The sequence below is a fragment of the Grammomys surdaster genome, unplaced genomic scaffold, assembly GCF_004785775.1.
Source record: "Grammomys surdaster isolate TR1022 unplaced genomic scaffold, NIH_TR_1.0 255, whole genome shotgun sequence".
Classification (NCBI taxonomy): Eukaryota; Metazoa; Chordata; class Mammalia; order Rodentia; family Muridae; genus Grammomys; species Grammomys surdaster.
Window position 1 is genome coordinate 10,322,532 of NW_021604696.1, and position 13,894 is coordinate 10,336,425.

At 42.4% G+C, this 13,894-nt stretch overlaps 1 protein-coding gene across 9 annotated transcripts in view; it reads left to right on the top strand.

Moving 5' to 3' along the window:
• Positions 1 to 13,894, top strand: part of Il1r1 (interleukin 1 receptor type 1) — a 74,602-nt gene that overhangs the window by 48,719 nt on the left and 11,989 nt on the right. For 8 of the 9 annotated variants that reach the window (XM_028775463.1, XM_028775461.1, XM_028775465.1 and 5 more), the window contains 4 exons: positions 996 to 1,059; positions 10,585 to 10,813; positions 10,922 to 11,111; positions 12,114 to 12,282. In XM_028775463.1, the coding sequence (XP_028631296.1) occupies positions 1,002 to 1,059; positions 10,585 to 10,813; positions 10,922 to 11,111; positions 12,114 to 12,282 (646 nt within the window). In that variant the 5' untranslated portion in view covers positions 996 to 1,001. Of the gene's footprint in view, positions 1 to 995; positions 1,060 to 10,584; positions 10,814 to 10,921; positions 11,112 to 12,113; positions 12,283 to 13,894 lie in introns of those variants that run through there. The other variant, XM_028775468.1, reaches the window with a different exon arrangement.

Sequence of the window (13,894 nt, forward strand, 5' to 3'; positions counted from 1 at the left end):
AACATTTTGTAAAATGATGGCCTAACAGTGAGAATTTTAAAAGTAGACCCTGTCACCAGAAACACAGCTTAACATGGAGCTGAAATGCTAAGGGGCCATCTCCAGTTATGCTGGTGAGGCCTTTGGAGACGCTGACAGGAGATTTCTCATTTGTATTCATACATGTTCACCAGAGAGACCCTCTGGAAAATACACAAATCTCCAGCAAAGGGTGATCCATCCAAACCACAAGGATAAGCTCAGCTTTACCATGTTGATATGTTTTAGTTTGGTCTTTTTTGGGGGGGTAAATCTCCATATATTATGCTGTACAGGCAATTGAATATTGGGTTTTAAAATGAAGGTATGACTTGAGTTGGGTGTGGGAAATATCTTCCAGGTGGAGACAAACATACAAAGGCAGAGACTTTGGGTTTAGTGAGTCCTCTTGTCCCTTTCACCACGGCGACCAGTTTCACAACCATAGATATTGAAATACACAGGTGCTCAAGCCTCTTCTACACCCACTGGTGTGCTTTTATCATCTCCTGATTAGTTATGGTGTCTAGTCAAGTGTGGACATCAACAGTTGTTCCCCATGTCCTAGAGATTGTTAACATCCTGAAAACCATGCGTCTTCAACACAGAAGCACATTCTGTCAAGTTGGTTAGCCCGGGGAATAGCTGTAGCTGTAGCTCCCTGGGGTATGGAGAGCTGGGTGTGGTCTACTTTCGTTGTCACTTTCTTCTGAGGGGACTCTCGTGGAGTGCGAGACTAGACATGTATTTGGAGAAAGATGCCAGAAATGCTTCGAATCTCAAGTTGTTAAGTGTGTCCCTAGTTCCATCACACCCCCTCCCCCCAACCTAACCAGAAGCCCAGCGTAACCTGGAATGGTGAGGAAGGCTCTTCAGTGTGACCTGGTGGTGTGGGCGAAGCAGGTGGGGCTCAGGACACTGAGACATCCGCTGGGTTAGTGACACCCTGTCTTTTTTCCCATCTTCTGTTTCTCCAGGAGAATATGAAAGTGCTACTCGGGCTTCTTTGTCTCATTGTGCCTCTGCTGTCGCTGGAGATCGGTAAGTCAGATGTTTCCTTTACTTTAGTCTACGGGCTGAGGTGATAGAGAACACACAGCACTGTTCCTTTATCAGGGAGACTTTTCAGTTTTACCCAAGACTTGGAGTCTCCTGAACTCAGAACTGTCCACCTGAAAGTCTTTTTTAGAATCTTCAGCTCTCGTTCTACGCCTGGTATTTTTGGAAACCGAGGCCAGTGAGATTAAGAGCTCAGGGTGATTGCTGTCTCTAGATTGGAAATGAGAGCTCCCTTCTAGGTCTCTGGCTCTAGTCCAGGCCTCTTGCCACCTCACGCCTGGTGGGAAGGTATGCTGCCTGCTTATCCTGGATTAGGTGTCCAGCTCTTCATGGACTCACAGCTACTTTCAGTATTCTTGTCTGTTTTTTTTTCATTTTCAAGATCTGTTAAGTCTTTACAATGTGTCAGCTGGTAGGAACTGAAACTGTAGCAGTGAGCAGTCCTTATGCGGGCGGCTGCTGGCTGGTCCCGTTTCTTCTGGGAGAGACAGGATGCTTTACACAAGTCATGTAGTAGTGTAGATACGATAGGCAGAAACACTAGGAAAACACGGACTATCTGGGGATGCGAGAAGACAGAAGGTTCAGTTTTACATAAAAATATCTCACTGAAAGGTTGGTTTTGATTAGAAGCTGAAGGAGGGAAGAAAAAGACACCGTGTGGATTCCAGGTTTGAGGAGGAAAGTGACCTTGGCAGCATGTGCAAAGGCCCAAAGTGTCATGCATATTCTAGCACCTTGATACCTAGTATCGAGAGATGAGAGGTCAGAAGACACAAAACTACTGGGTTAACAGAGAGATAATAGAGGGATTGAAGGCTGTTTGAAGAACCTTGACTTGGGTGGTCTGAATTCTTTGTTCAATACCACAGGGGTTAAGGACAGGAGGCAGTGGAGGTGGCTTCATGCTTACTGAAAAGTGAGAACATGATTCAAATCTGTAGCACCCAAGTAAAAAGTCACGCATCACTATTCAAGGGCCTGTAACTCTAGTGCTGTGAGGGTCAGACACAGGAGGATGACTAGGCTCGATATCTACAGCCGCCACCAATACTGCTGTCTCCACAGCTACCACCATCACCACCATCACCACCATCACCACCATCACCACCACCACCACTAATCACTTCCTCCCCCACCTCCTTCCCTCCATCACTTCCTCCCCCACCTCCCTCCACCACCATCACCACCACCACCACCACAACAACAACATCCTAGAGAGACTAACATATTTTATCTGACTCCTTTTTGTTTTCCGTTAGAATAGAGTCTCAGGAGGCAGAGGCAGAGGCAGAGGCAGAGGCAGAAAGAGGTTAAAAGTTCAGAGGTCATTGTGATAATCCAGGCAAGCCATGCTAGCAGTGTGTCCCGGATTGGGGATGATGTTGACTTATCCAGGGATAAAGAAGAGAATCAGCCAAGGCTGGGGTATATATTGAGCTAGCAGGATTCATAGATGGAGTCCATATGGGGTGTAGGGCTGAGACAGAGGCTTTGGTTTCAGCAAATACAAAGTAGAATTGTCACTGATGCACTATGGAAAGATCAGATGTTCCCCGTGTGCAGACTGTGTGCAGACTGACAGGTATCCTGGATGTCTGAATGCTGCCCGTGACAAGGGAGCATGAGGACCGAGAGTCAGAATGGAAATATGGGATCAGAGCAGCCAGCAAGGAGCTAGTGTGAGAGCTGAGACGAATCGAGGTCACTGAGTGCGGTAAGGAAGATAATATCAAGAACTGAGTTCTGCTTCCTGTAGGGTGGTTGACGGACAAGCTTCCAGTGGTCAGAGAGCTAGTAAAAGTCTGACCTGAAGTTTTGGAGGGCCGACTAGAGAAAATGTCTCAGGGTGAATGAGTGTGTGTGTGTGTGTGTGTGTGTGTGCACTTGCGCGTGTGTGTAAAATAGGAACGTGTCAGCGCAGGTGTGCGGAGTAAGATGACACCTGTGACTTACTTATTTAATGTAGCAGTTTACAATTTGCTCCCCTGCTGAAGTAGGTCCGACCTGCAGACACCCAGATCACTACTGTTGTTGCTGCTGCTGTTTTCTGTAGCTAAGCCTTGGAACCCCCGGAGTGAGACTCTGACACACCCCATGTTCAGGCTGACTTCCTGAGAGACTGACTGAGATTTGAAGTATTAATTTGCACATCTATTACGAGATCACAGTTGAAGTCAAGATAATAAATGTATCTGCCACTCTCTAGCTTCCTCTCCATCCCTCACCACCGTCTCATCCCCAGACAAGTTACTTCCTGTCGGTCTTACTCTGTAAAATGTTAAATAAACAGATTTATCAGCATGTGCTCATTTTGAAGGGAAAGGATATGACTCTTTTTTTTTTTTTTAACTCAGATTAGTTGTGAGGCTCGCTCATGTTGTTGTATTAATGCTGATTATTGGATGACCTCCGTTTTATGGACACAGAACAATTGTTTATCCATTTACATGCCCACGGACACCATGGTTTTACTAGTGTTTTTAAAGTATGATTTTAACTGAAATATAAGTAGAAATATGTCCATTTGCTCCTCCTTTTCCTCCATCCAGCCCCTCCCGCCCACCATCCTTTGAACCCCTCCCGTCCCCTCACTCTCAAGTGATAGTGTTGCTGTAATTGTGATTAATCAGTGCTATTAGTTCTTAATATGACCTAGCCAGCCCCCCCAGTAGTGAAGACTGAGCCCTACTGATTTCTTCAGTCAGCTTTAGCACAATCACTGGGTGATCATCCCTCATCTACTTTCTTTGCTAGACTGGCTAGGTCCCAGCTGCGATTCCCGAGTTACTTGCTGTTTGAGTCTCACCCAGGCTGCCTTCCTGTTCCATCAGCCTGTCCTCAGGATGCACTTCTCCTGGCCACGTGCACATGGTCCATCTTTCATGGCCGCCTCCGCCTCCCTTCTTCTCTCCCATTCTTTCTCTGTCTCTGGCTGTTTGTTTCTCTCCCCCTCCCCGCTCTCTCTGTCACTACCTGTGAATTGCCCCCTCCCAAGCCCAGTAACCGAAGACCTGCCTACCTCTAAAGCCCCACCTGCCTCTAAAGCGCCTCTATTTTCCCCAGTAATGGGCTGTAGCCACTTTTATTTAACTGATAGCTGTAAATTGGGGAGCAAGGTTTAAACAACAAAGGTTGGTATACCAGATCTTGGGGTTCAGAACTTAGCATTTGTATACACAGCAGCACCAGACGAACCCCTAACATGGTAGCTTCTTTTTCTTTGGTCATCAGTGTTACATTTGTGTGTGTATGCTTTTGTATGTGCAAAGATAGAGATAGAACATTTTGAGTCCACTTTCGTTGCTCACGTGTATATGGTTTCAGGGTGACCACTCTACATTAGATAACCAAGCATGGGGCTCAGCTCTGAGTGAGGCTAATTCCATCCCTCTGCCTGCTCTCATTGGTTGCCTGTAGTTATTGTCTAGGGACCCCATGAAGATTTCCCCTTCCAGGTTAATATGCTCCTTGATACTGTCCTTGTTCCAATCTTCTTAGGCAGTCATTTCTAGGAGAGACGGGTTCATAGCACACTTCCTGGTGTTGCAGCTTTTCTGCTCTCTCTTCCTTGATTTGTACTAAGCCACAGATGCAGGAGCTGTGCTGCAGATGGGGTTAGGCTCCTCAGCACAATCCACTGCTCTCCTCATTGCATCCAGTTACGGTTTTCTGTGATCATCTCCATCTTCCTTAAGAGGCTTCTTTGACGACGGGTAGTAGCTACGCTTATCTGTTAATACACACACACACACACACACACCATATATATGCTTTATACTCATCATTTTATGCAATTTTGAGACAAATGATGAAAATAGAGAGGCTACGTGCCAAAACTACTTATATGCTTTTTTTTAAAAAAAATAGTTTATTTGAAATTATGTATTTGCACAATTATGAAACCAAAGTTTTACGCGTTGATTATTTTACTGACATTCTGTGCTTTTTGTGTGTCTGTGTGTGTGAATGTGGGTTGTTGTGTAGGCTGCATGACTCCCTCTGAGTTTTTTTTTTTAATCACAGTTTTTGATGAACCACCTAGTCTTGGTTTATCAGTAAATGTCTTCATTTCTCCTTCATTTTGAAAGGCCATTTCATTTCCTCCTGGCCCTGGTGGATTCTGAGAAACAATTGCACTTAAGGAAGAACTTGCGTGCAGTACGAGACATTTGTCTCTTACCACCTTCAATGTCCCCTTTCTTCCTAAGACTGGACTGAACTCTGAAGTACTTAGATGGATGTGTCTTCTACTTTATTCTTAAAGGTTTTAAAGCTCATTAGATGTGTAGATTAATGTGTTTGGTTGATAGGAACATGGTTATACTTCTCTGCCTGCTTCTGTCTGGGTACCACTTCAGAGGCATCCTGTATCCCAGGCACAGAAACCCTTCTTGGTTTCTTTGACTATGATACCACCCATTTCCCTCTCTCCTCCTCCTCTTCCTCCTCCTCCTCCTCCTCCTCCTCCTCCTCCTCTTCTTCCTCCTCCTCCTTCTCCTCTTCCTTTTCTCCTTCCTCCTCCCCCTTCTCCTTCTCCTCCTCCTTTTCTTCATTAACATTCTCCTTGGTAAGACATTGTTGTCATATAATTTATTTATATTTTAGAAATAGTTTTTCAGTAGTTTGGGATATAGTTTTGAAAAATATAATAGTCTTTGTAGAGTAAATGTAACATCCCCACACTCCCTTGAAAGAATTTCCATTGGCAGCTTAGTTCACCCTGTGTATGGATCCAACTTTTCTGTGTTTTTTTTTGTTGTTGTTTGTTTTTGTAGTGTTTTGCTGAAAATTGGGTATTGTGTTAGCATAATGTATAATCTGGCAATCAGGTCCTCCTTCTATGTACTCATTGTTGTTATTACTGAGCTCTTTTTAAAGATTCTCTCTCTCTCTCTCTCTCTCTCTCTCTCTCTCTCTGTGTGTGTGCACACGCGTGTGCGAGCCTGTGCACACATGCACACATGTACAGTTGCTCATGGAGTCCAGAAGGGAATCTTGAAACTCTTGGAGCTGTGTTGCATTAATTTCCAACACCAATAATCCTGTACAAAAACCACACAATCCAGTTATTATATTTAATATACCATATCATATCATATCATATCATATCATATCATATCATATCATATCATATCAGCTATATGCCTAGATTGGGCAGAACTAGCACTATACTGGTTCCCCAGCTATGAGACCCTTTGCTACTTGCACCTTCTCCTGGCCACGTAGTTCTGCTCTATCTTTGCTTCTTCCTCTTTTTCTCTCCCTCTCTCTACTTGCCCCCACTCTCAAAGACCTCCTGTCCCACCTTTCCTTTCCACTGCCCAATCACAGGCTCTAGCCTTTATTGACCAGTAAATGGGAAGACAGTTCACAGGAGATCACCTGGTATGTGATTGACTGTTTGTCTGGGGGTGGGGGTGGGCCCTCTTGAGGAAGCAGAGTTAACAAAAGAATTCAAACAGCATCAGGACAACCCACAACAGTGCTGGAGTTATAGGCATCTCTGATGTGTGAAGTTGGTGCTGGGATCTGGATTCTGGTCTTCTGGGAGGGCAGTAAGCACTCTTTAACACTGAGCTGTCTTTCCAGTCCATTGTTAGGTGATTTTTTTTTTACATGCTTTAAGTTGATGCTGTTGTTTTCGTTAGTTCGTTTGATGGACTTTCTGAACCAGCCTTGTAAGATCTAGTGTATGTCCATTGAAGTCATCGATAAATGTAGTGACTGGCTAATGATCGGAACATCTGTATATTCTCTACCCACTGCTGAGGGAAAACATGTGGGCTGTTTACAGCTCTGCCTTAGCCTTCACTTCCTGCCCATATATGACCTCAGAGTTATTCAGAAGTGAGTCTGCAAGCTTTTCTGGATCTGTTGGTCAGGTATATGTGTGTGAGTCTGATTCTCATTCCCCGGGAATATGCCAGGGCATTCAGGTCTCCCTTAGGCTATGGCTTGTGCTCTGACTGACGTTGTAGTTTTAGTAAACACTTGCTGCCTTATTAAATAGTTGACACTGAGTTTGTTCACTGAACACCCTGAGGATAGGGCTCTTCAGAAGAAATCTCTGAGTCAGGTCAGCAACCTGAGACATTTGAGAAACTCCAGACCTGCTCTGCTCGTGCAAAGCTGCTAGTTTTCAGAGACATTATGTTTGCACAGATCCTGGTTTGAATATTAGGGAACTGAGGAGATGGGGGTGGTAGCTAATTCACAGAGCAATAAAATATGCTGTTCCATTTTTATCAGCAACTTTCCGACTCTTCCTCCCTCTTCTGTTCTTTCTTCTTGTCTCCCTCCTCCTCTACCTGATAAATGTTTCTCTGTGTGTCAGAAGCCTTTGACTTAGGGAAATCCCAAAAAAACCTGAACTAAATCTAGCTTTCCCTGATTTTAGGGATGAATGATTTATTACAGAGACCTTCAGGCTCATAGTTTAGAAACCCTCCTTAAGTTATTTTTTCTTTAGAACGTACAAATGGACAAGATGGTTGTTTCTTCTAACTTACTTTATATGGTTTTTTTTTCAAAAACCGCTTCAATATATTTGTGTGTATTATGTCTGGGTCTCTATGCTGTTCCAGTGACAGATTTGTCTTTATTCTGATGCTCCGCTGTCTTAGTTGTGGCAACTTTAGAAAGCTTTATAGACTTATAAGATTTTGGCAATGAGTTTTGTGGTCGTCAGAGATAAGAAACCAAATGCCTCATTTGTCAATTCGTATGAAATGTTCTGGTCATATTTTGATTGAGATTAAATTGAATATAAATATGTTTGGAGCAGGAATGGCTTAACAAGAGCAATTCTTCTGTTTCACGAACACAGCATTTATCTGCTTGTTTGCAACTTATCTAACTTACTGAAGTGACATTTTCCAATTTTCAGTCTATAATTTTATTTTATATATTTGACTTCAGCTTTTAACATCTGTTGGTACTACAGTAATGTGGTTTCTAAAAACCACAGTTTGCTGAGAGTTTTATTGAATTTTAATTAAATGCCTCTTTCTGCATCTGTTGAGATTTTTGTATAATTAAAACAAAATCTCAGCATATGGGGATATTTAAAGTTTTAATGTTTTTCAAATATAAACTTATAGTACATTATGTTCTTAATATATATCATGTAGGATTCAATTAGGTAAAATATTTGAAAGCTACACATCTGTATTTATAAGAGAGTTTGGTTCATGGTTTCCTTGTAATGCGATTGGTTTGGGAAACAGATTGATGCTGATATCACATGTGAGTTTGGAGGTGTCACTGTCTCCTTAATATTTGAGAGGGTTTGTTCAAAATTGACAATCATGTCTTTGATATCTGGACGTATCTGAAGGAGGAGGCAATCAGACGTGAAATGTTCTCTGTTAGGATCTTTTACTACAAGTTCTCTTAGAAGGCACGGGACAGTTTAGGCTCTCTATTTTTTCCTTGAGGAAGCTTTGATAGCTTGTGTCTTTCAAAAATCTTAGCCATTTTATTTATGATGCTGGATTTATTATAGTAAGGCTGTTCATAATACTCCTCTTGCCCTTTTAAGATCCCTTTAATGAGTCTTCTTTTTTTTCTCCTGAATAGAGATTTATTTATTAGAGGTTTTGTCTTATTCTGCCGGATCTTTGTGTTAATTTTATGAAAGATGCATATCTTCTGGAATCTTTAATTTTTCTTTATTCTTCTCTTTTTATTTCAACAATTTCTTCCCAGTTATTATTTACTATCGGCTTACTCCGCTGCTGGATTAATCTTGTTTGATATTTTCTAAACAGTTTGGTAGCTTACCATTTTGAGGAGCTGCTCACACCTGGGAAGGCTGTGCCCGCAAGGCCTTGTAATTTCTAGGGTTTGTGGGCAGATTGCTGCCTAGAGCATGCTTTCCATGTGATGTCTGACACAGAGCTCTGCTTCCACACCCCTCACGATCAGCCTTTCACAAAACCAGCTTTACTCCTGTTGTGACTGAGTGTGCACCCATGAATAAGCTCCTACCGCCTGGATGCTCAGGGTGTGCACCCACAAACAAGCTCCTACCATCTGGATGCTCTGCCTCCTGAGTGGATCCTGAAACGGCTGAGCTGGCCACAGCAGATTTCAAACCATAAGCTAAAACAAAGTGTTTCATCTGTTTAAATTGCTTGTTAATTGTTTCAGCCTCAACAATGAGTGAAAAAAGATGGATAAAGAAAATTAGTACCTCAGTGAGTGATACAACATTTTTTGTTATTGTACAGGTTTCCATAGTAAGATATGGTCTTGGATCTCAGTAGAGACATGGGCTTAGAGTTCTGAGCACTGTTAGACATTTAAGGACCTTCTTGTGGATTCTTACAGATGAGCTAAAAGCAGTTTGCATTCTAAACAATCATGATCCTTTGAGGGCTAGGGGTTGAATGTTAGGGTTTAAGGATTAAATTTCCCCCATAGGCTCATCATATGTTAAGCACCTACAACTGTTAAGTTTCACTATATTATTTAACAGGGCATTTTGTTGGATATTGTTTTCTTCTTTGTGAAGGAATTCTTTGACTATTGAACAGCTGTTACTTAAAAATGAAAAAGTAGCCAAGTGGTGGTGGCACATGCCTTTAATCCCAGTGCTTGGAAGGCTGAGGCAGGTGGATCTCTATAAGTTCAAGACCAGCCTGATTCTACAAAATGAGTTCTAGGACAGCCAAGACTGCACATAGAAACCATGTCTTGAAAAAAAAAACAAAATAAACAAATATATTTTTTTTAAAAAGTATCTCTGGCTACTGAAGGTTGTCTTGTCACTGGCATTGGCCATCTTGTTTTCAACAGTTGGTGTGATTCTCTGTTTCCTTTTCTTGGGTGTCCACTGTGTCTTCGGGGTTCAGGCTCGTTATAACATCTGGAGAAATTTCAGCATGCATTTCAAACATGCTTTCTGTGTCTCCAGAATGCCTCAGCAATTCATATTCAACATGTCCCAGTTGCCCTGGGTATCACTTAATCTTGGATGTTTTCTAATGTTTTATCTTCAGGTTTTCTTAATTTTTCTTCCCAGTATATTTTCAACTTGGTGATGCATTTTTTTTTATTACTAGAAGTCTTTTTCTGAATTGGTTTATGTCTCACTTGACTGTCTCTTACATCTCTTTGAGCATCTTGTGCTCATGGAAGACAGTATTATGTCAGGCCTTGAACAGTCTTGTCCACGTATGATGTTCAAGTGGGAGGGTATATTCAGTCTTCACTTCTTCATTGTACAGAAGTCACTCTCTCTCCTCCGTTATTCCTACCTTTAGAATAATAAGGAGATGGGGGATAAGTAACCTTCCCAAGGTGTAGCCCACAGGGAACACATGACAGAGCTGGAACTGACTGTAAATGGTTCAAAATCTGAAGACTGTGCTCTTGAATGCATAACTGGAAACTGTACACATGGCAGGAGCCTTTATTAACCCATGAGTTCAGATGTATGAATTCCATTAAGAAGCACTGGAAACTCATCTTGAAATTACTTCTCCTTTCTCTCTTTTAAAGATGAATGTACAGAATATCCAAATGAGATTGGTTTATTTTTATCTGTAAATGAAATGGATATTCGAGAGTGTTCTATTACTCTCAACGGTGGCACCATAATTTGGTATAAAAATGACAGCAAGACCCCCATATCAACAGACCGTGACTCTAGGATTCATCAGCAGAATGGACATCTTTGGTTTGTTCCTGCCAAGTTGGAGGATTCAGGAGATTACTATTGTATGGTAAGGTAAGAAAGGAATGCATATATACAGACATACGCCCTAAGTTTCTATGATAGTTAAGGACGGAAGACCACTTTAATAATGATCAATTTCCATATTTTATTTTCTTTTAGGAACACAACTTACTGTCTCAAAACTAAAATCACCGTGAATGTTTTAGAGAATGATCCTAGCTTGTGTTACAACACCCAGGCCAGCTTCCCACAGCGGCTCTTCATCTCAGAGAATGGACGTCTTGTGTGCCCTTATTTGGGTTTGTTTAAAGATGAAAATAGTGAGTTACCCAACGTCCAGTGGTATAAGGTAATTTTGTTTTCAGTGTGATATTCTACTTTTACACAGTTTTCTGTTATGAACAGTAAAATCTATCTACAGAAGTATTTGACCACTTGAACACTGTTCTCTCTGCCCTGGTGCAACTTCGTAGAGAAACTAACAAAAACAATCAGGACCATGTTCATTGATACTGACAACTTACCTAAAATCTTAAAACCCTTGTCTCTATCTGCCTTAGTAAGACATAGTTTCAAGAAAAGTAATAGAACATCTTTTGAGAAGATGGATTAGGAATTTAAGCCCCTTAAGAGATAACTTTTTATAACAGATAGTATTCTATGTTTCCTTAAAAACATATGTTCTGGGGCTGCAGGGATGGCTCAGTGATTAAGAGCAAGGGTGCGTGCGCCTTCTGCCTCTGCCTGCCACCTGCCGCCCCCTTCTGGCCTCTGTGAGTACTGTGCTCATGTGCACAAACCTCTCAATCACACATACACTTGCAATTAAAGATAAAATAAAAATAAATCCTAAAAGACTAATTAAAAGCCAAATGCTTCACATATAACTTGGTAGTGTCTGTAGCCGTTTAAACAGTAGGGTGGGACACAGCATATTTTATTACCTTTAATTTACTTCGAATGGTGGAACTTTCACGGGAGCATCATCTTTTAGAAATGAAAAAGAATAAAATAAATAATATCTGTGCAGGAAGGGACTGTAGTGTTGGCAAATGTCAGAATTACTGTTTCAATCATGTCTTCTGTGAAATAAATTTGACTCCATTTGTCTTTGTGGCATAAAACTCTGGGCTTGAAATTTTAAAATGTAATTATCTCCCCCCCCCCCGTTCCCCTCCCTCCCAAAAAAAACCCAAAAGAAATATAGTGATAAAAACATGCTGTATACAGCTGATCTTTCAGTCACTTTCTCAATCATGAATTTCCAGAGGTGAAAAATGTGTGTTCCTATTCCATTGCACAAGGGAGTTCCTGACTGTCCCATGCCTGTTTTTTATTTCTTCTTGTCTAGAACTGCAAACCTCTGCCTCTTGACAACGTAAGCTTCATCGGAGTCCAAAATAATCTGGTGGTGATGAATGTGACTGAAGAGCACAGAGGGAACTATACATGCCGTATGTCCTACACGTACCAGGGGAAGCAGTATCTGGTCACACGAGTAATAACATTTATCCCAGTAGGTGAGTCGCCGCTCTGACCCCAGGCATTGGCATGTGAACTGGCCTTAGAGACCACCGTTCTGATGTCATTGCTCCATTGTCCAAAAAGGAACTAAGTCTAGGAACTGGCCAATGACTCACAAGGTCTATTGGTTACACAAACTAAAATAGGGAAGAAACAGTTTGTTTTGACTCATGTGTCCAGAGAGAGTACAGTTGGTCATGCTGAGGGAGGCGTGACAGCTGGAGTGTGGGGATGGCCCAGCAGTCGGGAAGAAGGATGATCATATTTCATGGGCACACTGGAAGGAGAGAGGGGGAGGGAGAGAGGGCAGAGGGCAGAGGGGGAGGGGAAGGAGGAGAGGAGGGAAGGGGAGAGGAGGGGAGAGGAGGGGAGGGAAGGGGGAAAGGAGGGAGAAGAAAGAAGGAAGGAAGAGGAAGGGAAGGGAGAGAAGGAAGAAAAAGGAACTTCTCAGTGTGATAGCAATGAGGAGGTCCTAGCAGTCAGGAAGAAAGATGATATTTCATGAACACACTGGAAGGAAAGAGAGAGAGGGGGGCTAGAGGAAGAGAGAGGCAGGGAGGGAAGGAAAGAGAAAGAGAGAGAGAGAGATAGAGAGAGAGAGAGACAGAGACAGAGAGACAGAGAGAGAGACAGAGAAAGAGAGAGAAATTTTACCTCCCACCCCACACAGTGACATCCTGTCTCCAGCTCTGCTTCATCTCCCACAGGTTCCACAGCCTTTCTAAATAGTGGTACCAGCTGGGGACCAAGTGTTCAAACTCATGAGCCTGTGGGGGACGTTTCATGTTCAAAACAATGCAAAGTCCTATGGTCTCAATCTCACTTTATGTTAATAAGTAGTACATGAATATTTTCATTCCTGCTTCTGATGCAATGCTAATAAGACCCATGCATTATGAATTATACTTTTCAATGGGCCTTGTAAAATTCTTAGATATCACAGAAGGCAGTTCCTCCAAGGAGCTCCTGGACTCCCTTTAGTGGATACATTACCATGTGAGAGCCTGCCCTGGGGGAGTCTGACTCTATGGGAGTCACTGACATTGGGAATGTAGCACAGTGGTGGGGCATTTGTCTAGCATGTATGGAACCTTAGATCTCACTCCCAGGACTGTAACAGACAAACCCAAAAATACAACAGAGTGGCCATGCAATGGAGTAGATTCCCAGGAGTTGGGAGATGTTATGTACCCAGAATGCACTGTTTGCCTTCCTCCGTCACTTAATCTTTAAGTGTGTCTCCTCTTCTGTAAGAAGATGATGTGTCTGGTAAGGCTTAGGGAAGATTTGAGATGAGAAAAGCTCAGCCTGTGGTCACGTACCTGATGCAAAGCAGGCCTTGCTATGAAACAGATGTGTGATTAGCAGGTACATGACGATGGTTTTTAATGTTGTCAGGGCTACTGCCTTACCCACTTTGCAGCGAGAGGGGAGCCCTCCGACCCCCAGGGTCCTGTGCACATTGTCTGTGTACAGAGTGAATTCTCATTGATGTTTGTAGTTTTTAGTAGAAATGTATTTATACTCGTTTCTCCTTCTCATGTGTGTATGTTTGCGTATACATGTACACACATGTATGTAAGAGTGCAGGTGTACCTGTGTGTGTGT